General features: G+C 39.6%; 1 protein-coding gene across 1 annotated transcript; it reads left to right on the top strand.

The window, feature by feature from the left end:
• Positions 1-55: 55 nt before the first annotated feature.
• Positions 56-21,724, top strand: TYW3 (tRNA-yW synthesizing protein 3 homolog). The gene is made up of 6 exons (XM_040232551.1): positions 56-244; positions 4,372-4,452; positions 6,708-6,806; positions 7,024-7,095; positions 9,368-9,501; positions 21,265-21,724. The coding sequence occupies exons 1-6, from the start codon at positions 71-73 to the stop codon at positions 21,479-21,481; spliced, it is 777 nt and encodes a 258-aa protein (XP_040088485.1). The 5' UTR covers positions 56-70; the 3' UTR covers positions 21,482-21,724.
• The last annotated feature ends 968 nt before the right edge of the window (positions 21,725-22,692 follow it).

Below are 22,692 nucleotides of genomic sequence, written 5' to 3'. Positions count from 1 at the left end.
ACTTCAATATGGCTGCCTCCAGGGAAAACAAGGCTAACGTGAAAAGTCCAGACCCTAACTCCTTAGTCGCATGGATCTCAGCGCAGAGTTCAAGAGATGGAAGGCGCAGTGTCTGGGCAAAGCGGACCTCAGCCGGAAGGGCAGTGTGGACGAGGACATGTTAGAGATTGTGCAGCTCCTAAATGGGCAAGAACAGTTTTTCACCACCAGTTCCTGCGCTGGCCGAATCATCCTCCTAGACGGGGTGAGGACCCCTTGTGCCCTTCCAGTCCTGCCCTGTAGTGAGCACGACTGGAACTCCTACACCCGCCCGATGTAACACCCCAACCCAGCTTGCCTATTTGTCCTTCTGCTCGGTGATCTCGGTCTCTTTAAACTGACAGCGTTACTTAAACCGATGTGTCTAAAATTTTAATGTGTTTATTAATTACATGGGAGAATTTTCAAAATACATACTCTGATTCTATACATCAAGGCTAGGGCTTAATCTGCATTTCTTACAAGCCCCCAAATAATGCTGAAACTGCTAGCCTGGGAATGATGTTGAGTTGCAAGGGTTAGAGACTTAAAAAAAAAAACACTAAGGGAATTTTATTTTTTCAATACTAAGGAGATTTAAAGATTTTCTAGGCTGGCGAGGCTGCTCCCTTCTGGTCGGCCGCTCTACCAAACCATTGTTAACCAGTTGATTGCTGCTCGCTATGGTTAAGGAGTTCACTGCCTCCTAGTGGCCCACTCCATTATTACAACTCTGGTAACTTTTCAGTTCAGTTCAGTTCAGTAGCTCAGTCGTGTCCGACTCTGCGACCCCATGAATCGCAGCACGCCAGGCCTCCCTGTCCATCACCAACTCCCGCAGTTCACTCAGACTCAGGTCCATCGAGTCAGTGATTACGTTGCTTCAAAAAAGGAAGCCACGAGGGAAGCCCTTGTGTCTCAGCTAGTAGAGAATCCGCCTGCCGTGCGGGAGACCTGGGTTCGATCCCTGGGTTGGGAAGATCCCCTAGAGAAGGGAAAGGCTACCCACTCCAGTATTCTGGCCTGGAGAATTCCATGGACTGTATAGTCCGCGGGGTCGCAAAGAGTTGGACACAATTTTAAAACTTTAGCACCCTGCCTGGCATATTAAGTGCACTATAAAAGTTAGCTGTGTGTTCACTTTAACATTAAGATTGAATTCAGAGCTTGCAAGACATCATGCTTGTAAACTCATTCTTTAGATCTCTCACTGACAGGTCATGTGAATGCCTCCCAAGTTAGCAGGGTCTATTCATTCTTATCTTGCTTCCATTGCTTGCTTGCTTTCTCTCTCTTCCCTCATTTCTCCTGCCCTGTCTTACCTGAATTTACGCAGTGATTTCCTAACAGGTCACTGAATTACCAGTCTCCCTACCCCAAACCATGTTACACGCTGGTAACAGATTCCCCTTTATAAAGCACAGTTTGTGTACGTCACTCATCTATGCTGAAATACTTTGTGCTTTGTTGTGCTTAGTCACTCAGTCGTGTCCAACTCTTTGCAACCTCATGAACTGTAGCTCGGCCAGGCTTCTCTGTCCATGGGGATCCTCCAGGCAAGAATACTGGAGTAGGTTGCCATGCCCTCCTCCAGGGGATCTTCCCAACCCAGGGATGGAACCCAGGTCTCCTGCACCGCAGGTGGATTCTTTACCGTCGGAGCCATCAGGAAGCCCTGGTGAGATACTCTAATACACTTTTCAGCTGTTTTTCCCCTCTGACTCTTCATCTTAATCTGGTCACTGAAACTGAACTATTTTCTTTTTCCTCTTACATTTATCTGCCTTTGTTCATCTTTATTTTTCCTGAAATGTTTACCCCCATCTTTGCATATCTGAGACATACCTCCCCAAACTCCCCTTTCCTACCTGAGCACAAACACACACATCCACTTGGAAGCAATGACTACTTCTTCTGAATGATCTTTAGGACTTTTTCCTGAACATCTTTTCATTTTATGTATTACCTTATACCTTGTATTTATTTCCACTTTGCCTTATTTCTGGAAGAATTTGGATCAGCTTACAAGTAGGCAATACAAGAAGGAGAATAAAAAGTGAGAAAATCTGGATAAAAGGAGTATAGATAAGATGAAGCAGAAATGGCATTAGTTCTTAAAATATACCACGAGACTGTTAATTTGCTAGAGGTGGGTCACACATTTGGTTGTAAGATTTAGGGTAGCCAGCATTAGATCAGAAACATCAGTCCCTGACTGAGGTCATTCAATGAAAACAGATCAGTTATTTGAAGAAGCACAACTCTTCTCTGTTCTAAAGCCAGATGGCAAAGTCTCCTGTGTACCTAATGTATAAAAGTCACCTTGTGGAAGTATGGTGATTGATTTATTTTCATGAAACACAGCATGACTATATTTTAATACACAACCAAAATATAAAACATCATTGTAAATTGACAGTAAAATACGGTATTTCATTTTCATTGCCTGACAAATGGTTAATCTTAGTAATAAATGAGCTCTTAGAAACCAGTAACAAAGACATTGATAAACCAAGACAAATGAAAAAAAAAAAAAGAAGAAGAAAATGAAATAACACAAGTGACTAGTAAGGATTAAGCATAAGAAGATGACTGAGTTGAACAGTAGCAAATGAAAAGCAATTTCGTTATAATACCATATTTGGATCTGACCTGGGTCTCCTGCATTGCAGGTGAATTCTTTACTGTCTGAGTCACCAGGGAAGCCCAATATTAACATTTGTACAGTTTTAGGAAACATACCCACATAAACACTGGGGGCCAAGATTGATGAAATCCCCTCTGTATAGTAGGGGAAAATCTATTATAGTTTAGACTCAAAACTATAAATTTTGGATATTTTTAGTCCTAGCACTTCCAATTTGTTGGAATTATTTCAATAAGTTAGTTGGAAAAATTTACAGTTTATATATAAACCATGTTTACTGCGTAGAAAGTGCATGTGGTTTCCTGTATCCTTTCTCAGTTGTCCTTGAGGATAGGATCTCTTTATATGTATTGCTGTTGTTCAGTCGCTCAGTCAAGTCAGACTCTGTGACCCCAGGGACTGCGGTAAGCCAGGCTTCACCATCTCCTAGAGCTTGCTCAAACTCAGGTCCATTGAGTCAGTAATGCTATCTTACCATCTCATCGTCTGCTGCCCTCTTCTCTTTTTGCCTTCAATGTTTCCCAGCATCAGGATCTATTGTAATGAGTCAGTTCTTTACATTAGGTGGCCAAAGTATTGGAGCTTCAGTTTCAGCATCAGTCCTTCCAATGAATATTTAGGACTGACTGCCTTTAGGATTGACTGATTTGATATCCTTCCTGTTCAAGGGATTCTCAAGAGTCTTCTCCAAAACCAAGCTAGAAAGCATAGTTCTTTGGCACTCAGCCTTCTTTATGGTCCAACTCTCATGTCCATACATGACTACTGGAATAATCATAGCTTTGACTATGCGGACCTTTGTTGGCAAAATAGTGTCTCTGCTTTTTAATATGCTGTCTAGGTTTGTCATAGCTTTTCTTCTGTTTATATACAAAATACCTAATAGAACTTGACAAATAAACATTTTTACAGTTAATAAGCAAAGAATATTGGTAAAATATTTACCTTCTCGAAATTCTGAACTTTCAGTCCTAGCTCTGCTCTTCGGTGCTACATATAAAGTCTAATCCAGAGGTCACAAATTTATGCCTCTAGTGACTAGGGACATAGAAAGGTATGAACAGATCAGGCATCAGTAAAAAGTGGTAGCTCCTGTGTGGGACTGGAACAGTGCTTTCTTACAAAAGGAATTTTTAAAAATATTTTTAATGTTCTGCTAATCATATAAAACAGCTAGAGTACAACTTAGGGGCTACTAGTATATAACCCCTTGTAATAATACCTTTTCTTCTAACAAAAACATGACCGTATTTCAGAAAATATTTATTAAGTATTTTTATCTTAATAAACAAATTACTTTCTTTCTATCTCAAATAATTTCATTTTTGTTTTATGTTTAATTTTACCCAAAAGCCTATTCAATTGTTCTTAGTTATACTTAAAACCACCACTTGGAATTCTTAATTCTTAGGAGAAAGCCTAAAATGGGCTTCCCTGATGGCTCAGATGGAAAAGAATCCTCCTGCAGTGTGGGAGACCTGGATTGGATCTCTGGGTTGGGAAGATCTCCTGGAGGACAGCATGGCAACCTACACTAGTATTCTTGCCCGGAGAATCCCCACGGACAGAGAAGCCTGGGGTCACCTAAGAGTTGGACACGACTGAGTAACTAAGAATAGCACAAGCACAAAATATGCTACACCTTGTACTTCTTATTTTATACATATTATGTGACTAACTTAAATTATGTTATTTTTTCATTTTAGAGTGTCAATGGTTCTGAGGTTCAGAAACAAAACTGTTGCTGGCTACTGGTTACACACAAAGCCTGTGTGAAAGATGATGTGGTAAGTTTTTATATATAAATTTAGAAATAAATAATTCACAGTCACTTTAAATATATATGAAAAGAATAGAAAATTCAATTTATGTGCACAATTTTAATGACTGCAGATTACAAGGGCCAAAGAGCATTCATTACAATGGCTACTTTTTTAGTTGTGGGAGACTACTGTCTATGCTGGATTATTTAGTTCCCTAAATTAAAATGTTTAGGTGAGTTCATATGAATTCATATCAGTCGGGCGTTTTACATTACTGGCTCAGGTGCCTAAATGTTGTCTTCAGAGTACTCACTCAGTCCCCTCTGGGTACTGGTTCTCTCTGTATGTTTGCCCTTCTCTTCCGCTGCAGATAATCTTTGTGGCAGGAAAGATAGCTGCCAGCAACCCCAGCAGAAAAAGATTCACTTTTAAGATCCATGCATTATTTCCAAAGGACTCTGAGTCATCCTGCCTGGTGAGGCATTCTCTGCCAAGATGAGTTATCTTTGGCAGTAGAATAGAATGATCTCCTTGATTAGACCCAGGCACTTGTTTGATATTATATAGTGGGAGCAATGAGCGACAGGGTCACAACTGACAGTCGCACCAGAGTCAAATGATGTGAAGGAGGGAGAATGGTGCAGGTAGGTTAGGCAGACAGAGGTAACACCTGCCTCGTCCAGATTCTGTTGCTGTTCAGTCACTGAGTCACATGCGACTCTTTGTGACCCCATGGACTGCAACACACCAGGCTTCCCTGTCCTTCACCATCTCCCAGAGCTTGCTGAAACTCATGTCCATTGAGTCGGTGATGCCATCCAACCCAACCATCTGTCATCCCTTTCTCCTGCCTTCAATCTTTCTAGCATCAGAGTCTTTTCCATGAGTCAGATCCTCCCATCAGGTGGCCAAAGTATTGGAGTTTCAGCTTCAGCATCAGTTCTTCCAATGAATATTCAAAACTGATTTCCTTTAGGATGGACTGGTTGGATCTCCTTGCAGTCCAAGAGACTCTCAAGAGTCTTCTCCAACACCACAATTCAGAAGCATCAATTCTTTGGAGCTCAGTTTTCTTTATCGTCCAGCTCTTGCATCCATATATGACTACTGGAAAAAGCATAGCTTTGACTAGACAGACCTTTGTAGGCAAAGTAATATCTCTGCTTTTTAATATGGTGTCTATGTTGGTCATAACTTTTCCTCCAAGGAGCAAGCGTCTTTTAATTTCATGGCTGCATTCATCGTTCACAGTGATTTTAGAGCCCAAGAAAATAAAGTCTTACACTGTTTATATTTTTCCCCATCTATATGCCCTGAAGTGATGGGACCAGATGCCATGATCTTTGTTTTTTGAATGTTGCGTTTTAAGCCAGCTTTTTCACTCTCCTCTTTCACCTTCATCAAGAGGCTTTTTAGTTCCTCTTCGCTTTCTGCCATAAGGGTGGTGTATCATCTGTATATCTGAGCTTGTTGTTATTTCTCCCAGCAGTCTTGATTCCAGCTTGTGATTCATCCAGCCGAGCATTTCTCATGATGTACTCTGCATATAAGTTAAATAAACATGGTGACAATATACAGCCTTGACGTACTCCTTTCCCAATTTTGAACCAGTCTGTTGTTCCATGTTCAGTTGTGACTATTGCTTCTTGACCTGCATACAGATTTCTCAGGAGGCAGGTTAGGTGGTCTGGTATTCCCATCTCTAAGAATTTTCCACAGTTTGTTGTGATCCACACAGTCAAAGGGTTTAGCATAGTTAATGAGGCAGAAATAGATGTTTTTCTGGAATTCCCTTGCATTTTCTGTGATCCAGCAGATGTTGGCAATTTAATCTCTGATTCCTCTGCCTTCTCTAAATCCAGCTTGAACATCTGGAAGTTCTCCGTTCACATAACAGATTCTAGCTGAAGCATAATAATACATGTGTCTCAATCTTCAATCTAACAACAAAGCATTTAGACAGATCTAGTACAGTCTTTACATTCCATATTCCTTTATTAAAAATATAAAGTAATAGTTTACTCGTTTGAGGTATGGTTTGAAAGAATGCCACAGATGGTTTATGAGAGGATTAGAAATCAAGTCTCCTAAAAGAATAAGCAGATTAATGAGTTTTGGAGAAAGAGATTCAAGAAAGCAGAGTGAAGAGTTACTGTGGAAGAACGATGCAGAATGAGTCTGAAAGTTCCCTGGAAATATTGAAGGTACATAAGATAAAGGGTCACCAAGGAATAAGATCATGTATTTGTGTCTAATCCTAATGTTTTCCGTATATTTAGATTGTGGCCCTGAAGAAAGCGAAGGGCGATGCCGTTTTGAAATTTGAGCCACTTGTTCTTCATGTGCAGTGTCGACAGTTGGAGGATGCACAGATTCTGGTAAAATTTTGTGATTATACTTGAATTTATAGGTATATGAGTAGATGTAGTTTTGAACTTTAAATCTTCTACCACAGTTAATACAATGTTAGTTTAATCAACTAATGTTTTATCTGATTATAGATTTGAGGTTATATATGTTTCAGCAGTTTGTAGAGCTAAAGTGTTTATCTGGTTAGCCAGATGATCAGAATTTAACAAACTTATTTTCTTACAGCATTCAGTGGCAATAGATTCTGGCTTCAGGAACTCTGGCATAACTGTGGGAAAGAGAGGAAAGATTATGCTGGTAAGGTACCTTTTGGTGAAAAGCAATTCTTTGATCATGAAGTAATCCAGATTATCAAATAACCTTCTACTCAAATCTTCCTGCCATTCCTTGTTCAGAAACCTTCAGTGACTGACTTTTCTGTACAGGGCAAAGTCCAGAGTTCTTAGCTTTACATTTGAGGCAGAGTACATCATGAGAAACGCTGGACTGGAAGAAACACAAGCTGGAATCAAGATTGCCGGGAGAAATATCAATAACCTCAGATATGCAGATGACACCACCCTTATGGCAGAAAGTGAAGAGGAACTAAATAGCGTCTTGATGAAAGTGAAAGAGGAGAGTGAAAAAGTTGGCTTAAAGCTCAACATTCAGAAAACGAAGATCATGGCATCCTTCATAACTTTTCTTCCAAGGAGTAAGTGTCTTTTAATTTCATGGCTGCAATCACCATCTGCAGTGATTTTGGAGCCCCCAGAAATAAAGTCTGACACTGTTTCCACTGTTTCCCCATCTATTTCCCATGAAGTGATGGGAGCGGATGCCATGATCTTCATTTTCTGAATGTTGAGCCTTAAGCCAACTTTTTCTCTCTGTTTCACTTTCATCAAGAGGCTTTTTAGTTCCTCTTCACTTTCTGCCATAAGGGTGCATGACTAAATAGAAAAGCAAAGCTCATGGTACTGATTTGAGTCCCCATCTCACTCCCCACTATGTACGTCTGGTGGCCTGAGCAAAAACAACCACTCTTCCACCTTTCTCTCCTTTGTCTTCTATATTAAATTAGTGACAAATCTGTCACATCTACCTCTAAGTCCTCACTCCGACTCCACCTCTCGCAGCCCTCTTCCACTGCCCCTACTTAAGCCCTCTTCATCTCTCACCTTTGTCTTTACAGCAGTCTCCTGCCTCGCCTTCATCCTCCCCATCTTTTCCTTCAGTCCCTCTAGCCAGTAGTGTCAGAATGCCGGTTTTGAAGAAGTCAAGGTCACCTGGTATTTTCTCTGACTTTCAAGATCTTACATAAATGAACTGTTTTGCATCTACCTTATGTATGCTCACATTCCACTAGCATGCTTCCACTCCAGCCAGAGAAAATGCTGTTGGTCGTTTCCCAAACGTATTATGCTTTTCATGTGCTGTCACTATAGAAAAGTTCTTTCTCTGGCTGAATGCTCCCCTTCTCCCATTGTTACATCTGGTGAAATTATACGTATGCTTTAAAATCCCATAAAACCACCACCTGTCTCAGTTGCTCTTCTTCTATTGAATACTTTTCCTTAGTATTTTGTGTTTGTGTGTGTGTGCATGCATGCACGCACACGCGCATTTATGTGTTTCTTCTTGGTACCGTGTTGGATTGTGATTCTTTGTTCACTTGGTATTTCATTCAGACGTGTTAGCTCTCTTTTAGATGGGGACCATGTGTATTCATCCTGTATCTTCATACCTTCCGTGGGGCCTGCAAAATTGCAGACACTCAGTAAAGGCTCGTTGAATGAATTTTTCTGCCTCATAGGAGTTTCTGTTGTTTCTTAACCTATATCCAGTGTTTGGATTTACTGGGAACATGCTGACTGTTTCCTCAATGGGGTTACTAAGATTGGCAACCCTAAAGCATCAAGAAAGCAGCCACTTTGTGTGGTGGAACAGGCCTGCTTTATCTTGTAACCGCCCTGCACAAGCATTGCTAAGAGAGCCTTCAGCATCCAAGCCATTTTGATTTTCCCTTAAAACTTCTGTTGAGGTTTCATTTATTTTGTTTCTTTAAATAGTGTATTAAAACTTCCTTAGATTTAATGAAATTGATACTATTAAGTCTGTTGGACTCTTTGATAATATCTGCTTCTCTGAAAGACAATGTATAAAACGATTTTCTTCGCAAATGACTTTATATGATGGGAAAATCTATTTACTCTCCTTTGATTCAACTGTATTTGACTAAATTGTATCAAAGTGCAAACCTAAGTGCTGAAATGGAGCTAAAGGAAAGGAAAGGAAAGTCACTCAGTCGTGTCCCACTCTTTGCGACCCCATGGACTGTAGCCTACCAGGCTTCTCAGTCCATGGGATTTTCCAGGCAAGAGTATTGGAGTGGGGTGCCATTTCCTTCTCCAGCGGATCTTCCCGACCCAGGGATCGCATTGTAGGCAGATGCTTTACCCACTGAGCCACCAGGGAAGCTCTCTAATGGAGCTAAACTATATATAAACACAGCCCTGAGAGGACTATTCTTTAGTTATCTTCAGTGTCTCTAGTACATAAGTCATCCAATCTAAATTGTTTCTTGTAGGCTGTCCGGAGCACCCATGGCTTAGAAGTTCCATTAAGCCATCAAGGAAAACTGATGGTGACAGAGGAATATATCAACTTCCTACTAAAGATAGCAAATCAAAAAATGGAAGAAAACAAGAAGAGAATTGAAAGGTATGTTAATGATATATTTCCATGTTAGTCTTATATACCTAGGTCTTCTTTGAAAATATTAATGCACATCATCTCCAGTTTATACTCCCAGCTGCTTTTATATTTGTAGCCTTATCATGAATAATAAAGATAATGAAAATAATTGATGCGAGTAGGCCAGTGGTAAGAAACCTGCCTGCCAGTGCAGGAGACATGAGATGGGAGTTCGAGCCCTGGGTTGGGAAGATCCCTCGAGAAGGAAATGGTAACCCGCTCCAGTATTCTTGCCTGGGAAACCCCATGGACAGAGGAACCTCGTGGGATACTGGCCACAGGATTGCCCAGAGTCGGACACAACTGAAGAGACTTAGCACATAGTACGCATAAAGGCCAAACTGCAGTGGGTACTACATGGAGCATAAAGGGGAGGAAGCTCCAGGCAGGACAGTGGGACATGCAGCTGCCAGCACCAGGCATTAAGGAGAAACAGTCACTCAGGTGAGAGCGAGGCAGCCACAGGGACATAACTGATCCAGCCGAAGGCAGCCAGGGACACGGTACACTCTGCCCCTGGGATGGGACCTACTGAAGATTACTTAAAATCTCCTTTTGAGGAGAACAGCCTGGTTAATTTTAATCTGATAAATATTTTATACCTCTGGCTAGATCAGAACCCAGCTCTTGTCATGAATTAGATTTGAATTGGCATAACTGCCCCAGTCAGAAGGATTATGACTGTCCGTGCACATCTTTATATTTCTCTTGTTTCTGCTTGATTAATTTTACATTACTCTTTTTCAACTTTTTCCTCAGAGTATAATTTTTGATATAAAGAAGTGACTATTATGCTGCTTTTTATATATAAAGATAAATGCCACTAAGCTACCATCAGTAAGATGTGTATTTCTGAGTTATTGAAGAAATCATCTTGTTGTCATTCATTATTTCCTTTTGGCTTTCTCCCCACCCCTTTGGTCTGGAGAAAGCAATGGCACCCCACTCCAGTACTCTTGCCTGGAAAATCCCATGGACGGAGGAGCCTGGGAGGCTGCAATCCATGGGGTCGCTAAGAGTCAGACACAACTGAGCGACTTCACTTTCACTTTTCACCTTCATGCATTGGAGAAGGAAATGGCAACCCACTCCAGTGTTCTTGCCTGGAGAACCCCAGGGACGGGGGAGCCTGGTGGGCTGCCGTCTATGGGGTCGCAGAGTCGGACACGACTGAAGCGACTTAGCAGCAGCAGCAGCAGCAGCAGCACCCCTTTGGTCACCTCACACCCAGTCAGTCACTGCCAAAATCACTCCTGACTCACACTTCTCTCGCCATCCTTCCTGCCACATTCTTCATTCAGGACCATTGATCTAAGAGTAGAATGTTTCCAGGGTGTCTCTCTGCTAAGCCATTCTCTGTAACACCATCAGAATCCTGTCTGTAAAGTGAAAAGGAATCCTCTTGCTTAACTCGTCTGCTTAACATTCTTTAATACCTTAAAATTCTTTAATACCTAGAAGTTTTTACTAAACAGCTAAAGCCAGAAGCCACTCTGGCAGCAGAGTGGCATGATGGAAAGAGGTAGAATTGGGTTCCAGAGGCAGAACTGAGTTCAAATCCTGCACCCACCACAACGTAACTCTTTTGGCTTCAGTTTTCTTGTATCTGTCTTAACAATTTTAGCATATATTAGACAGCATATATCAAATGACAGGCCCCATCTGTGTCATGTCATGATTCTTAGGATAGCCTTTCTCCTTCTTCACTGACTCATACAGAGAATAAGCCTGTAATTACCTCAGTATCACCATCCAGCTTTTTCATCCAGAGCTCCTTATTTGAACCATAAAATTAACAAAATTATACAGGTGACTATTTCTCAGTTCTCCCAGCAGTGCCATATAAATTATACCAGCCAAGATACATTGGAGATAAGTTAATTAATTCATGACATAAAATAGTGGCTGTCTGTGGGCATTACGGCTTAATTTTTTAGTGGAAACCTGGTTGAAAAAGCCTAAGAGTTTTCCTGATCATAAGGTACTTTGAGCAGATGTTCTAAATAAAGTGATTTCAAGAAAGTAACTGAAGTTACCCAGCCATTCCACCAGGCTGCTGCAGCTGCTAAGTCACTTCAGTTGTGTCCGACTCTGTGCAACCCCATAGATGGCAGCCCAACAGGCTCCCCCGTCCCTGGGATTCTCCAGGCAAGTACAGTGGGTTGCCATTTCCTTCTCCAATGCATGAAAGGAAAAGTGAAAGTGAAGTCGCTTAGTCATGTCCAACTCTTAGCGACCTCATGGACTACAGCCTACTAGGCTCCTCCGTCCATGGGATTTTCCAGGCGAAAGTACTGGAGTGGGTTGCCCTTGCCGTCTCCATTCCACCAGGCTACAGAGTTTGAACTGTACATAGGTATTTATGGGTGGTTTTTCAGTCGCTAAGTCATGTCTTAGCAACCCCATGGACTACAGCATGCCAGGCTGCAGTATTTATTGGTACCATCCCAAAAGTTGGCTACATTTGTTAGTATTCTAACCATGAGACTATTGGTGAAAAAGTAGGATGTAGGAAATCAGTTTCTCTGTTTTCTTACTTGAATTTCAACAAGATTATAAATATAGCCCAAGATCAACTAACTATACACCTGGTGAAGTTAATTGAGCCACGTTCACCAACTATAAAATCAAATTATGCTTTAAATCCATTGACTCAAAAATATGTTTTGAGATTATAGTGTGCATGCTGCTATCAAGAGAGTCATGCTCATCATATAAAATCAGTGAAAAATTAAAGAAGGGTAAAAAGTGTCTTAAGATACTGATTAGAAGATTACATGTGAATTCAGAAAGAGTGAACAAATTAGGGAGCTCCTTGGGGAACAGCTGTATATTCAACCAAATGCAGAAAAAGAGCTACTCTTCTGATGTAGAAAAGAGAAAAATTAAACACTGGAGGTGATGAGTTCTGCAATCAGATGTTGAGTATAAAATTGGTTTGTCATGGGACCAAAGTTTCACAATTCAAACAGCTGTAATAAGAGAAGTTTTAAAAGTCAAAATCCTGAGTAGCATTCTAGCAACAAGAAATATTCTTGAAATGTGATAATCAAAAGTTAAGATATTATTTTAATAGCAAGAGGTCTCTTTCGTAAAAAACAATTCCCAAGCCCACTTCTTCATGGGAAGAGGAAGATAATTTCATCTATAATGATTTCCAGGTGAAACATGGGAAGTTTGGAGGTTTATTTACCAATTACAAGAGAAGGGCTATCTTTGTAGCTGTTAATAAGAGATCAAGATTGACTGAGATTGGATGAAATTAGCCATGTTCCTCTTCTCACCAACTGTGTAATAAGAAAATAAATGTTAAATAAAATGTAGAATAAAAAGTCCCAGTATATTGGCATATAATATTGATAAAAATTAAGCAAATTAGAGCAAAAAAGTAAATATTTCTAATGGTTGGTGTTTTGTTTTTTACTTTTTTATGGTAAAATATACCTAACAGAAAATTCACAATTTTAGCCATTATTCAGCTCATTGGCATCCTTTCCTCAACATCCCTGCCAACACTTGTCTTTTGTTAAGTGCCATCCTTACAGGTATGAGGTGATATCTCATTATGATTTTGATTTGCATTTCCTTGATGATTAATGACACTGAGCATTTTCCTTATACCTGTTAGTAAGCATTTGTGTGACATGACTTTGCTACTTTCCTTCTGGTGCTTTTTCTTAGCTTCCTTCTGGGTTTCTCTTGTTATTCTATCTATTGGTTAAATACTTTTGTTCTCCAGGATTCCTCCCACGGCCCATTGCTTTAGCTTCCCCAGACACTGGTTGCTAAGTCGCTTCAGTCATGTCCGACTCTGTGAGACGCTATGGACTGCAGCACACCAGGCCCCTCTGTCCATAGGTATTCTCCAGGCAAGAATACTAGAGTGGGTTGCCATGCCCTTCTCCAGGGGAATCTTCCCAACTCAGGAATTGAACCCATATCTCTTATGTCTCCTGCACTGGCAGGAGGGTCCTTTACCATTACCGCCACCTGGGGTAGATCTTCCAAATATCTCCCAAGTTCTGGGCCCACATATATAATAACCTATTGAACATATCTAACCAAATATCCCATCAGCCTTTCCTCAATATCTTATCTTAGTCTTAACCTTTTTCACAATTTCCTTGGTTCAGAGTCTTATCATTTACAAGCATTACTGTTTATGCCTCAGTGCAAAGAGAAATGTGAACCATATTGAATTATACTTACTTAATTGCATGTATGTCTTTTTACCCCACTACAAGATGGTCACCTTTTAAATAGGACTAACTCCCCCCACACACAGATACCAACCAAACACATATCCATACATACCCACACTTTAAATATCTCTTATCCTAAAACTTTATAGAGTAAAAACCCAATAACTTTATTGAATTAATCATAAATAATAAAGGAACTGAAAAGTTAATACATTGTATTGAGTTCCCCAAAGGCAAGTACAGTTTCTTATCATTTTCTGAGTGTCTGATAGGAGAACAGTGGTTAATAAATGCTTGCTGAATTTATTTGACAGACTTGTTCTAACAGTAGTGCTACTTTAAAGAAAAATAGTGCTAGCTTTACAGCTTCACAAACTTAAGGTCATTATTCTGGAAGACGTGTAAGATGGCTCACTGATGGGGCTACCAGAATAGACTTGCTACACAGTCTGGGTAAGAAGTAACAGGACTCCAAGTAACAAGGGGAATGGGAATGATCCTGCAGAGCATAATCCTAACGTGGCAGCAGATAGAAATGAGGGCAGAGGAGAAGGCGGAGTCAAGTCTTATTTTTTTTTAATGGAAATAAAGCTGGTAAATAAATAACGCACACAATTCTGTATATACTCATGGTCAGAGAAGTAAGTAATATAAAGGGAAAACATACATTTTCTGGTATTTTCTCCTTGGGTGTCCCCTCCCCTCAGTTTTTCCTCTCAGAATTCCTCTCTGTGCCAGAAGAGAGAGGAATTCACCTCGCCTGCTCCCATTCATTCTTGCGATTCAGCCCAGGCTTTGGGGTTTTTGCCCCCAAGGAGTATTTCTTGATCTTTCTTGGAGCTAAGTGCCCCACGTTCTCCTATTTTATCTTAGCTTTTTCGTGGCACATTGAATTTATCTTTACAGCTCTGCAGCTCCCATCAGGCCCTGAGCTCCCTGAGGATACAGGCCATCTCCCACTTGTTTTTAGCACTTGGCACAGGTTCTGTCACATATGTTTCTTAATAAAAATGCTAGAGTTTAAAGTCAGTTAAAGATCCAAATACATAATACATGAGAATAGTCTTCTTTTGTTATTTGTGAGTAATAGAAGCCTAAAAGGGTGTGAGGGCTTCCCCAGTGGCTCAGGGTTAAAGACTCCACAGAAGATGAAACACAGGAGATGCGGTTCAGTCCCTGGGTTGGGAAGACCCCTGGGCAACCCACTCCAGTACTCTTGCCTGGAGGATCAGTCCATAGCATTACACAGAGTCAGACACAACTGAAGCGACTTTACACACATAAGTAAGTAAGTAAGTAAAGTCAATCAGTCGTGTCCGACTCTTTGTGACCCCGTGGACTGCAGCCCACCAGGCTCCTCAGTCCATGGGATTCTCCAGGCAAGAATACTGGAGTGGGTTGCCATTTCCTTCTCCAGGGATCGAACCCGGGTCCTCCCTCGTTGGAGGCAGATGCTTTAACCTCTGAGCCACCAGGCAACCCCACACATGCACAAATGCAAAACGATATGAAGTTGTGCTTAAGATTTCATTAATTTTATGTTCCTATTTCAGAAGTCAGAAATACCAGCTTTTTATTGTCCATGGTCCCCTAACTGATCTGAAGAAAAATTAGTTTTCCCAGAGCTGGTCTGAAAAGTTCTGTCATGAAGAGAACTATATACAAGTTGCCCTGTGTCATGATACTCTTGACTACAGAGGTAGAAAAACGGAAGACCATTTGCTTTTCTTTGGAGAGGAGCAGAAAAACAGTTGCCTGAGCATATATTTCTTTTTATACTCCCAGCTCTTTTTGTTGCCTTTGAAAGTTGAGAAAATTATACTTTGAGAATTGGGCTTTGGAATGCTGTATAAAGGGTCATAGCATGAGAAGAGAACATGTAATTGAGAAACAAATTTCTGACTTATTGAGTAAGATAGTTTCCCACAGGACATTTTAAAAGTTCCCTTAACAAAGAAAAAGAAAAAAGTAGTTGAAATTGTATTCTTGGCTCTCAACATGGAAAAGGTCTTTCTTCCTTTTTACCACTTGTTTCTTTGGTTCCCCAAGGATTATAGCTTTGAATTCTTAGGTTGTTTAATGGAAGATTAGAAGTAAGGCACCTATTCCTCTTTAATTACCTTTTTAGTGTGGTCAACAAGGTATTTTACACAGCTGTTAATTTGCTGTGCTCATAAAAGAAGAATTTAATCTTATCTTTAATTTTCGAGGAATACAGTAGAATCCAGAGAAAATACCTGGTTACCTAAGTTTAAAGAGCAGGGTTTGGGAGAGACTGATAGAAGAGAATGTTGAATATCATGAATAGCCTCTTATGATCAGATAAGGGTGATTCATACCCTTTTGTAGCATACTTAGATTTGTTTTACATAAAGTGAGTCATTCTACTGAGGCATTTTTAAAAACCATGCTATATAGGCAGTGTGGAAAATGAGAAGAAAACCAATCATTGAAGTCACCCAGGATAATGGCAAGACCTGGAGACAAAGATCAGGCCAAGTGTAGAAGTTTTCATGAGTGTAAAGGACTGAAAAGAATATTGGTAGATAATCTGAGGGGCAAATAAAGGAGTTTAGTCTGGAAAAGTGTTGGTGAGCCAGGTGAATTCTTACCTTATTGTTCACATCTCTGGTGGGCAGGATACTGAAAGAAAAAGCATTCTCCACTTGACAGGAATGCAGGGCAGTGTGTGTGTGTGGGGAACCAGGTTTCAGGTAAGTAAGGATATAAGGAATATGTTAAATGAAAAGGTTGTGACCATGTTATGGGATCTAAAATAAATATCAGTTTAAATTTTTTGAAACCTTTTGCTCTAATTCTTAAAGTTCTGTTTTCTCTTTCACTGTACCTCCCTCTTTGAGATTGATTTATTTATTCTAGAAATACCATTTAGCCCTAGTTATCTGCCAAGAATGGTGATGAATATCAAGGTGTATAGTGGTGACTACGTAAGTTCTTAAAATATGGATAGGAAATGTGATAATCATGTTAGGTATATCTTAGCATTGTGTGAAGTATTTGGGAAGAGGCTGTTAGCTTGGTTTTCTTAGGGCAGTTTTAGAGCTTTTGCAAGTGAAACTTAGCCTGTTTATTGAATTAAAGTAAAGAACATAATTGGTTCAGATAGCAATCTATCCTGTAGATGTCAAAAACTTCCTGTCATAATCTACCATTATAATAGGATATAAGAGCATGATGGAAAAAGGAATGGCAAACCTCTTCAATATTCTTGCCTTGAGAACCCCATGAACAGTATGTAAAAGCAAGAAGATATGACACTGAAAGATGGACTCCCCAGGTAGGTGCCCTTCTTCAATATGCTACTGAAGAAGAGTGGAGAAATAACTCCAGAAAGAATGAAGAGATGGAGCAAAAGCGAAAACAATGCCCAGTTATGGATGGGACTGGTGATGGAATTAAGTCCAATGCTGTAAAGAGCAATATTGCATAGGAATATGGAATGTTAGGTCCGTGAATCAAGGTACATTGAAAGTGGCTGAACAGGAGATGGCAAGGGTGAACCTCGACATTTTAGGAATCAGTGAACTAAATGGACTGGAATGGGCAAATTTAATTCAGATGACCATTATATCTACTACTATGGGCAAAAATCCCTTAGAAGAAATGGAATAGCCATCCTAGTTAACAGGAGTCCAAAATGCAGTACTTGAATACAGTCTCAAAAAGGACAGAATGATCTCTGTTCGGTTCCAAGGCAAACCGTTCAATATCATAGTAATCGAAGTCTATGCCCCAACCACTAATGCCAAAGAAGCTAAAGTTGAATGGTTCTATGATGACCTACAAGACCTTCTAGAACTAACACCAAAAAAAAAGATGTCCTTTTCATCATAGGGGACTGAAATGCAAAAGTAGGAAGTCAAGAGATAACCAGGAGTAACACGCAAGTTTGGCCTTGGAGTACAAAATGAAGGAGGGCAAAGGCTAACAGAGTTTTGCCAAGAGAACACTGGTCATAGCCTCTTCCAGCCACACAATAGACAACTCTACACATGGACATCACCAGATGGTCAATACTGAAATCAGATTGATTGTATTATTTGCAGCCAAAGATGGAGAAACTGAGAAATAGATTGAAGGGACTAGATCTGATAGACAGAGTGCCTGATGAACTATGGATGGAGGTTCCTGACATTGTACAGGAGACAGGGATCAAGACCATCTCAAAGAAAAAGAAATACAACAAGGAAAAATGGTTGTCTGATGAGGCCTTACAAATAGCTGAGAAAAGAAGAGAAGCAAAAGGCAAAGGAGAAAAGGAAAGATATACCCATCTGAATGCAGAGTTCCAAAGAATAGCAAGGAGAGATAAGAAAGCCTTCCTCAGTGATCAGTGCAAAGAAATAGAGGAAAACAACAGAATGGGAAAGACCAGAGATCTCTCCAAGAAAATTAATGATACCAAGGGAATATTTCATGCAAAGATGGGTACAATAAAGGACAGAAATGGTATAGACCTAACAGAAGCAGAAGTTACTAAGAAGAGGTGGCAAGAATACATAGAAGAGCTATACAAAAAAAGATCTTCATGACCCAGATAATCACGATGGTGTGATCACTTACCTAGAGCCAGATATCCTGGACTGTGAAGTTAAGAGGGCCTGTAGAAGTATCACTACTAACAAAGCTAGTGGAGGTGATGGAATTCCTGTGGACCTGTTTCAGGTCCTAAATGCTGATGCTATTAAAGTGCTACACTTAGTATGCCAGCAAATTTGGAAAACTCAGCAGTGGCCACAGGACTGGAAAAGGTCACTTTTCATTCCCTTCCCAAAGAAAGGCAGTGCCAAAGAATGTTCAAACTACCGCACAATTGCATTCATCTCACACACTAGCAAACTACTGCTCAAAATTCTCTAAGCGATGCTTCAATAGGACATGAACTAAGAACTTCCATATCTTCAAGCTGGATTTAGAAAAGGTAGAGGAACCAGAGATCAAATTGCCAACATTTGTTGGATCATTGAAAAAGCAAGAGAGTTCCAGAAAATCATCTACTTCTGCTTTGTTGACTACCTCAAACCCTTTGGCTGTGTGGATCACAACAAACTGTGGAAAATCCTTCAAGAGATGGGAATACTAGGCCACCTGACCTGCCCCCTGAGAAATCTGTATGCAGGTCAAGAAGCAACAGTTAGAACTGGACATGGTACAATGGACTGGTTCCAAATTGGGAAAGGATCAAGGTTGTATATTGTCACCCTGTTTATTTAACTTATATGCAAAGTATATTATGCAAGGCTTATGAAGCACAAGCTGGAATCAAGCTTGCCTGGAGAAATAGCAATAACTTCAGATATACAAATGACACCACCGTTTTGGCAGAAAGCAAAGAGTAACTAAAGAGCCTCTTGATGAAAGTGAAAGAGGAGCGTGAAAAACCCAGCTTAAAACTCAACATTGAAGAAACTAAGACCATGGCATTTGGTCCTGTCACTTCATGGCAAATAGTTGGGGAAACAATGTAAACAGTGACAGACTTTATTTTCTTGGGCTCCAAAATCACTGCAGATGATGACTGCAACCATGAAATTAAAAGATGCTTAACTCCTTGGAAGAAAAGCTATGACCAACCTAGAGAGCATATTAAAAAGCAGAGACATTACTTTGTTGACAAAGGTCCTTACAGTCAAAGCTATGGTTTTTCCAGTAGGCACGTATGGATGTGAGAGCTGGACCATAAAGAAATCTGAGCACTGAAAAATTGATGCCTTTGAACTGTGTTGGAAAAGACTTAAGAGTCCCCTGGACTGCAAGGAGATCCAACCAGTCCATCGTAAAGGAAATCAGTTCTGAATATTCATTGGAAGGACTGATGCTGAAGCTGAAACGCCAATACATTGGCTACCAGATGTGAAGGACTGACTCATTGGAAAGGACCCTAATGCTGGGAAAGACTGAAGGCAGAAGGAGAAGGGGATAACAGAGTATGAGATGGTTGGAAGGCATCACTGACTCGATGGACATGCGTTTGAACAAGCTCTGGGAGTTGGTGATGAAAAGGTGTGCTTCAGTCTACAGGGTCCCCAAGAGTCGGACACTATTAAAATCGTGATAAGACCTCAACAATGCCAGAAGCGTTCTTAACTTTTAGATCATTTTATTTGGGACCTAGGATAACACCTCGGATGTTTACCTTTTTTGTTCAGTAGTTATTTATTCACTTACTGGGCATATTTTTAACCAGGTGTGGCTGCACTGTACTCCATGCTAAGAATAGAACAGGTGACAAGATAAATGGAGTCCTTGGTGTCACGGAGTTTATATTCTGTAAGAATAGTCACATTGGAGAACTTAATCAGTGCCAGGGTCTGTGCTAAGTACTTACATATATAACCAGCCCTCTGACAGCCGTGCTAAGTACAGGATAACAGCTAGTTTTCTAAATGAGGAATCCGAGACTCAGTGAGGTTGAAATTAGCAACCTCAGCTTTCCCAGTGGAGCACTGATGTGAAGCACGTGGAGCAGACCCAGCCACTTGCTGCTTTCCGCTGTCTGCCACAAAGGAACACAGACCCTCCGCTGGAAAAATGAGTAAAGGGAAAGAGTAATTTACAGTAAAAAATTCAAATAATGAACAAAATATATTCACTTTCAAAGAAATAAAAAAATAACGAGAGACCCTATCACCTATCAAAGTAAAGCATATTTTTGATGTAATATTCACTCTATGAATGAAGTGGTCTCAAGTTCTGCTGTTAGGAGCATATTTTTTTGAATACCTATTCTGGAAAACAGTATTTATCAAGAGCCTTAAATACTTATACCTTTTAACCATGTAATTACTTTCAAGGTATCTATCCTAAATAGCTGAAGACTCAGATCGTATTATTTCCAAAATGTTTATAACATTGTTTGTATTGGGAAAACTTGAAAATAAAGGCCAATCTAAGTGACATAATGTTATACTACCATTTAAACGTATTATTTTGTAATTCATTTAGTGATGTGGAAAGTGTTTTCAATAAATATTAAATTTGAAAAAAACAAAGTAAAACTTTGTATGTAATATCACAGATGTATAAAAGACAGGTATATGTATACATGGACAGATGTATTAATTCAGTAAGCTGGAAAAAAATAAAAATATTGAGAGTGGTTATTTTTAGGTAATTATGTGGAGGTCATCTCTGTAACTTCATATATTTTCCAAATTCTCTAAAATTAACTTCTGTTAACAGTTACGATTTTTTTTTGTAAAGAAAAGTATTTCTGTCCTTTTTTTACCTTTGTTTGACTCCTACATCTGGAATAGAAACAGGATAGAGGTTGTCAAGAGGTGATTCCAATCCAGTTTTCAAGACTGTTCTTAAAGAACTGAAAATGCATTACTTTTCATAAATAAGCTATCATGAAAACAAGAAGTATATTATTTCTGTGATTTATTTCATATCTTAAGGTTAATATGAGATACCAGATTTATATAATTTTATGTTTGAGGAATATTTCAGTCAGTTTGTTTGAGAACACACAGATACATAACAGAAGTATTTTATTTCTTTACAGGTTGTACCACTGCCTACAACATGCTTTGGAAAAAGAAACTGTTTCTACAACCTCACATCCTAAAGAGAAAGTTAATACATCATATATTCATAAAAAAAAAAGGAACCCAGCAAAAGCACGTGGCAAACGTGTTACTGAAGAAAATGATAAAGAACTGGAAAATAATGACCATGATGATCCAGGAATCAGTGTTACTATCTTCCCTGAAGACTACTGAGATTTGGTTCCAAAATGTCTTGGTAGAATGATGTTTCTAATAGATATTATAAAGCTGCTCTTAATAAGAGTTTGTTGAGTGTATCAGACTTTCAGAAAAGCAAGATTTAACTTTTCTCTATATTTTAGAGAAACCCTTAACTTTTAAAAACAACTGTGTATAATATTTACTCTTAAGTACTATCTTTTAAAATCACATAGTCATTGCAAAAATAAAATTATGATTTTTTTTTAATGCCTCTAAGTTTCAGTGTCTACTTCAAAACAGAACTATTATACCCTTCCAAGGGAACCTTAACATTAGGAATATTTGAGTAAAAATCATAACATTTTTCTTAGTTTTCACTTTGAAATCAACAGCTTTCAAGGGGATCACTTTGCTGCTTATTTTCCTGGAGTCCAAGGACAGGATTTTTCCTCTCTTTAGACTCTGTGAATAAAACAACTGATATCTTTTTTGTTCAGGACAAAATACTTATACCTTCTTTCCCCATTAGGGAATCCCTGGGGGCTCAGAGGTTAAAGCATCTGCCTGCAATGCAGGAGACCCAGGTTCGATCCCTGAGCTGAGACGATCCCCTGGAGAAGGAAATGGCAACCCACTCCAGTATTCTTGCCTGGAGAATCCCATGGAGGGAAGAGCCTGGTAGGCTACCGTCCACAGGGTCGCGAAGAGTCGGACAGGACTGAGCTACTTCACTTTCACTCTCCTTCCCCATTATTTCTCATAAACCGGAGCTTGCCACTGGCACAGCCTCTGTGAAGATGGGCATAGCTTTTCACTATCCTCGGTCAGAAATGATAACTTAAGACACAGAAATCTCCATAAACAAATGTGCTGTGAAAAACCGCAAAGAATCAGAAGCCTTGGTTTGAGTTCTAATCCCTTCCATATTTATACCAAAGGAGTGCTGACATCTAAGTGAAATGAAAATGTGGAAGCACTTAATATTTTTTTGCTATTTATTTTCACTATAAATTGACATTTCACAATGTATTTTCAGAATATCAAATCATAAAAATATACATTTAAAAAGAAATTACTAGTTGGTCATAGAGCTAATAAATTGAAAGACAAAAACACCAGAACATCAAATAAAAATTATATGAGGTAGTCAACACTAAGTTGTGGTTTTGGCATTTCCTATTATTTTAATAATTTAAGTCTTCATATAAATTATTTTTAGATCTGCATCACAGATGCTTTCCTTT

Source organism: Oryx dammah, unplaced genomic scaffold (assembly GCF_014754425.2).
Source record: "Oryx dammah isolate SB20612 unplaced genomic scaffold, SCBI_Odam_1.1 HiC_scaffold_28, whole genome shotgun sequence".
NCBI classification, from domain to species: domain Eukaryota; kingdom Metazoa; phylum Chordata; class Mammalia; order Artiodactyla; family Bovidae; genus Oryx; species Oryx dammah.
Note: the sequence above shows the minus strand (reverse complement) of the source record. Positions and strands in the feature narration are given on the sequence as shown.

Bases quoted from the DNA above. Each gene is read 5' to 3' on its own strand.
- TYW3 (XM_040232551.1), top strand. From the start codon at position 71: ATGGATCTCAGCGCAGAGTTCAAGAGATGGAAGGCGCAGTGTCTGGGC. The intron at 4,453-6,707 runs GTAAGTTTTTAT...CCGTATATTTAG, and splicing joins CCTGTGTGAAAGATGATGTG to ATTGTGGCCCTGAAGAAAGC. The intron at 9,502-21,264 runs GTATGTTAATGA...ATTTCTTTACAG, and splicing joins AACAAGAAGAGAATTGAAAG to GTTGTACCACTGCCTACAAC.